At 45.3% G+C, this 5,467-nt stretch overlaps 1 gene segment (V, D, J or C); it reads right to left on the bottom strand.

Moving 5' to 3' along the window:
• Positions 1–3,655: 3,655 nt before the first annotated feature.
• Positions 3,656–4,551, bottom strand: LOC102484136 (T cell receptor beta variable 5-1-like). The segment is given in 2 exon segments: positions 3,656–4,011; positions 4,130–4,551. Coding segments are annotated over 2 exon segments (405 nt in total).
• Positions 4,552–5,467: the final 916 nt, after the last annotated feature.

The raw sequence follows: 5,467 nt of genomic DNA, 5'->3' as shown, positions 1-5,467 counted from the left end.
TGTCTCTGGTCAAATTAAAATAAATGAATGAATGAATAAATAAAATTAAATACATAATTCTTTAATAATAATAATTAAAAAAAAAAAGACAGAGGCCAACCAAAGCAATCAAATAATGGATGACAGACATGAGCCAGAAGGGAGCCTATTACCTCAGGGAAGGGAAGGCGGCTCTCAACTGCTGCACACGCTGGATGTACTTCTTTCTTCCATGTGACATGCCTAGTCTCTACAGACATCTGGTTTTGTGCTTGGATTTGGCAGGGAGGGTTTTGTGGCCCATATGGCCAACTGGGAGTAAAGACAATAATGGTCGGGGGTTGGCAGGTGGCATGGTGGTTGAGAGTGCTGGACTCCCACATGGTCAACCGTGGTTCAAGTCCCAGACCTGGCCACTTGCTGTCATGCTTTTTCTCTCTCTCCTCTTTCTCTCTCTGTCCCTCTCTGATCAAATTAAAATAAATAAAGGGGATATGTGGGAAGCTGCACACCAGCGAGTCTGCCGAGGTTTCTCAGAGAGCAAACAGTTACCATGATTGGTTCCCTTCCAAAAACCTGACCTTCGAAACCTTGCTCTGCTTGGCCACTAGAATCCCTCAAATTTGCATATCCTGCACCTCATGATTGGTCCAAAAGCAACCAATCATAACCCACCGTTAACAACCAATCAGGGCCCACCATTAACAACCAATCAGGGCCCACCGTTTACAACCCACCAGAGTGTATATAACCACGATGCCTGGCCCACAGTAGCCAGACGACGACAACCAGGAAGACGACAACTGAAGAGCCTGAAGAGCTGAAACACCGTGCAGTCTCCAGACGACCCTGAAGATCCTGAAGAGCTGACACTGCATCGTCTCCAGACGACCTGGGAGACCCTGAAGAGCTGTAACACTACATCGTCTCCGGACGACCCTGAAGAGCTGTGATACCGCGTCGTCTCCGTGCTGCTCACAGTAGACGACGCGACCCTTAAGAGCTGTGACACTGCGTCGTCTCTGTGCTGTACCGTGCTGCCCACAATAAACAGACGACGCTGTCGTCTCCGTGCTGTAACACTATGCTGCTTGCCCCGGCTCTCACTCCTTCACTCAGGAAACCCGTTCGGCTGTCCCCCCAGGTTGGGACAGTTAAACTGAGGTATGGAGCAAGACAAAGCAAACAGGAGACTTGTGTTGAAGTAGGGAATACCGCCTGCAAGAGGGGAAAGCTTTTTGTGGTAGGAGCACGGTACATATGAGGAATGCGTCTAGTGGAGGCTGATATGGCTGAAGCAGAGCTGAGGGTTCAAGGACCTGGAGAGAACCGGTAGGAGGAAGGCTGAAGGTTGAGATGAGAATGGGGTGAGGAAGACAGAATCATGAATGACCATGGGGAAAAGAATACAGATACGTGGTGTCAAACAGTGTTATTATTAACTAAGTTCAAGTAAATGTCCCTTTCCATGAGCATCTGAGGGGAACTCTTCTGCAGGCCAGAGTAGAGGGAGCTCCAAAGGTGAAGCCACAAAAGGGGGTTTGGAGGAGCTTGAGTCCATTCACTTCATGTTTTGGGGGGATTTCCTCACTCTGTTAAGACTAACCTGAGTTAGAGCCTATGCACCAAACAGTATCCTGAAGAAAGAGCTCACAGAGCTCAAAGGCCCCTCTGACAGTCTGGGAGAGGGCCCTGTGGAACAATGTCTTCCCCTGACTAGGCCATGGCCACACATATCTTCTGAGGACCCTTGCGTGCAGAGGAAGGAGGCTGTGGGATGACTGCTGGAATAAGAGACACAGAGTTCTGGGAGCAGCTGTCAGACACCAGGGTGATGTGTCTGGCTTTGCAGTAAAGTCACAGACTCATCAGGAATGAATTAATTGTGCTTGCTCTAATGGACCAGCCTTAGCCTAGAGTCAATGTTGAGATCTGTACACAGAGTCCAAAAACAGTAATTATCAACGTGTCATTGCCACTTTTTTCCTGGGATCTTGGTTGTCTCAGCAACTGTGGAGCCTGTGATAAAGGGAGGTAAGCTCTGAAGACAGTGCCAGGGAGGAACCCCAATAACGTAGACACACAGCAGAGAAGTCAGGACAGATGGGGTGATAGAGGGGATCTTTCTTCAGTGTGTATGTTGGGGAAATATAACCTGGCCCTCAGTGGTGTCAGTAGGGGATGTCACTGTCTCTATCAGCTGGTCATTTGGTCATCTACCCTCTACCCTCTACCGCCCTCCCACTTGCAGTCATAAATCTTCCCCCATGTGGCCTCTTTTATGAGGCAATAGCCTTGGAAGGTCTTTTATCATTCGTGCTTCATCTGTCTCTTCACATCATCTTGCTGTGTGCTCGGGCTCCCTCTGCTCCAGCCAGAAGATGGAATCCATGTTCAGTTGTCTCCTCATATGTGCTGAGTTCTTTTCCTCACTAAAGATTTTTTTCACAGACTGTTCCTTCCACATTGAACATATGCTCCTTCTGACGCCTAGATCTCTACTTCATCCCCGGCATGAAAATATATTTCAGGTACGTTTATTCTTAGATGTGAAAAGTAAAATTTAAATTTTACTAGAATAAATTAAGGTAAGTATTTTAGGCATTTATTTGAGGGAGGATTTCTTTAGTCAAGGCACAAGGAAAACTATAATTTCAGTTGCATTAAATTAAACTCTTACACATCAAAATGTACCATAAAAGATGAAAATGTAGGCTGTGAAAAGCCACGAGGATTGAAAGCAAATGATAAAAATAAAAATGAGTATAGAAGTATATACATTCCTAGAGTTGCCCAGGAAAAGGCCCTAATAATAATTGATGATGACGTAGGAGCTTCCACCTATTGCCCATCTGGACACAGAGACAGGGCTGGGGCTGGATCCTACCAGCCAGGACACAGGAGATTACAGTGAAGCAGGTGAGCATTGGAAAATTTATGAACTTTGTAAACACAAACACGTTTATATGCTGATTTTTACTAACTATGAGACATTGAGGAAATGACTTATTGCCACTTTTATTTTTCCTACTATGATGTTTTTTATTTGTATAGTTTGTTTGATCCATTTTACTTAAACATTTTTTTAATTTACATTTAATCACTGTACATCTTTACAGGGTACATGGTTTTGCCCCAGCATGAATACAGGGCATATTAGTTAAGTCAAAGACATTACCATATATGTTATCAACAGATAACTTTCCATATCTGTGTCTGTTCAATGTTTCGTTTGTTTACTTTTTCCCTGGTCCTCTCTCTCCACCCCATTATCTTCCCCCATCACCCACCCAGTACTATACTGTCCCTAGGATCTATAGTTGCTCCCTGCTATTATACCTCCCAGTCTTTCAGTTTCTACTATAGCTTTTACATCTGTCAAGTGAGTATAAATGTATTTGATTGGCAGGATTGTGCTAAAGCTTTAAAGCAAATAACATATACAAAACATCTAGCACATGTTAGGAACTCAGTTGTTTCTTCTAGTGAAGTTGCCCAGGACTTGATAGGTTACAAGAAGGTATCACTAAAGAAGTAGAAATACTAGCACACACATCTGAGCCTGGTTTCTCTGTAGGCTGAAAGTTCCCTGAGCTGAGCAGGATAAAGGAAGTGCCTTTGAAATTACTAAAAACATTTCTTGAAGAGCAAAGCCTGGGTGGAAGCCCACATGCTCTCACTGCCAGAGCCCAGGTAAGAAGTTTGTGCATAGAAGGTCAGTGACTCTGCAGGGCTGTGCCAAGCTGCTGGCACAGAGATACAGGGCCGAGTCCTCCAGCTGCAAGGAGCTCACATTCATCTCAGAGCTGTAGTCACGGAACTGGTGAGCTGAGAACCGACTGGGGAAGTTTCCCTTTGCTCCTTGTTCTTCTCTGTAATATTCAAAAATGAACTGGAGTCCCTGGCCCAGGATCTGTTGGTACCAATACACGTTGTTGTGTCCAGACATAGGGGAACATCTCAGTGTCACTTTCTGTCCTTTTGTTTTGATCAGGTGTCTTGGAGTTTGAGTGACTCCTGCCTCCACAGGGCCTGTGGGAGAAGCAGAAGGAGAATGAGCTCAGGAGAGTGCCTGGGGTCCCAAGGTAGAGTGGAGGATTCAGGAGTCAGTAAACTCAGACCTGGGAAGCTCCCTTGTCCCCAGACTCACCTGCTCCCAGGAGACAAAGCATCATGCAGTGAAGAAGCCTGGAGCCCATGGTGCAACCGGGCTACACTACACCTCTGTGCTCAGGGTTTTGGTCCTCTTGGGTAGGAGCTGAATTATCAGCTTTGCTTTTCCTAATTCAAAGACAATCCATTTATGTCACTGTCCTGTTGTCATCTTATGTGGCTTCCTGAGGCCCAGACTTCCCCACTATTCTGCAGAGCAGAGGGCTGGGTTAGGGCAGAAGCTTCTCTGATGAGACAGTTGCTACTTTCCCAGCACAACCCTCAGTGCTCAGGACATCCCATCTCTCTGCAACGTTCTTCCTCACCCACTGCTTGCAGTCCTCCAGGCTGAAACACACACACCTGTCCATCCACTGAGTACGAGACCTGTGACTTATCCTCCTATTCCCACTGCCAGAGTGTCTTCACATCCTCTCTGATGGTGGCTGCAATCCCAGGTTTCACTTTACATTTCTTGTTCTACATCTCTTCTTCTCAGCATTTTCATCTCCTCCCCTGACTGTCCAGTCATCAAAGGTAGTTCATCTGAGCAGGTCTAGCGGAATCCTAAGTTGTCTAGAAATTATTCAAAGTGAAGCTTCCCCAGAAATCATTCTACGACTTTATCAGCTCACAATACAAATCGAGCCATTTTAGGATTTACTAGTCTTAAGCCCATCATTTGATGTGTAATAGTCTGGATCATGTAGATTTGTCCCCTCTGGCCGGCCCCACCTTCCAGGGCTGACCGCTATGGGATCTATGTACTGACGCACTTTTCTTCTGCCTCCCAAGGGAGTTTGGCTTATGGGTGAGAATGGCAGGAGGGGAGAGAGAGATGAGATAATTAACTGCCCTGGTTTGCAGTGTCTATTCTCTTTGCTCACTTCCAGCTAGAATGCATTTCAGAGTAACTATTTTTCTCCACCAGTAGATACAGCACTATAGAGCAGCCTTCTCCCAAAGCTATATCATTGAACTGCCCAAAATTTAAATCTAATGCTCCTAATTTCAGACCAGTGTGAGCAAAAGCCACTCACTTACACTAGCTCCAGGGTGCTTCTCCTTCCATTTCTGAGTTTCTTTCACCCTGCCACACCTTTGACAATGGTTTCTTCATCCTCCCTCTTCACTTCTGCCAGGATCTTGACCAACAGATAAAGAAAGGAAAAACAAAATGAGTCTTAAAAAGTGCAGTTTGCCTTTAAAAAACATGTTTTAACATTCTACAATTTGAGATAATGATATTTCTACCTTTCTATAAGTAGCAATAACAAACATTCTAGCCTTTTGCAATGATCATCTAAGAAAGTCAGCGGATGCATTAAGAAATATG

This window comes from Tupaia chinensis, unplaced genomic scaffold (genome assembly GCF_000334495.1).
Source record: "Tupaia chinensis unplaced genomic scaffold, TupChi_1.0 Scaffold000140_1, whole genome shotgun sequence".
Classification (NCBI taxonomy): domain Eukaryota; kingdom Metazoa; phylum Chordata; class Mammalia; order Scandentia; family Tupaiidae; genus Tupaia; species Tupaia belangeri.
Note: the sequence above shows the minus strand (reverse complement) of the source record. Positions and strands in the feature narration are given on the sequence as shown.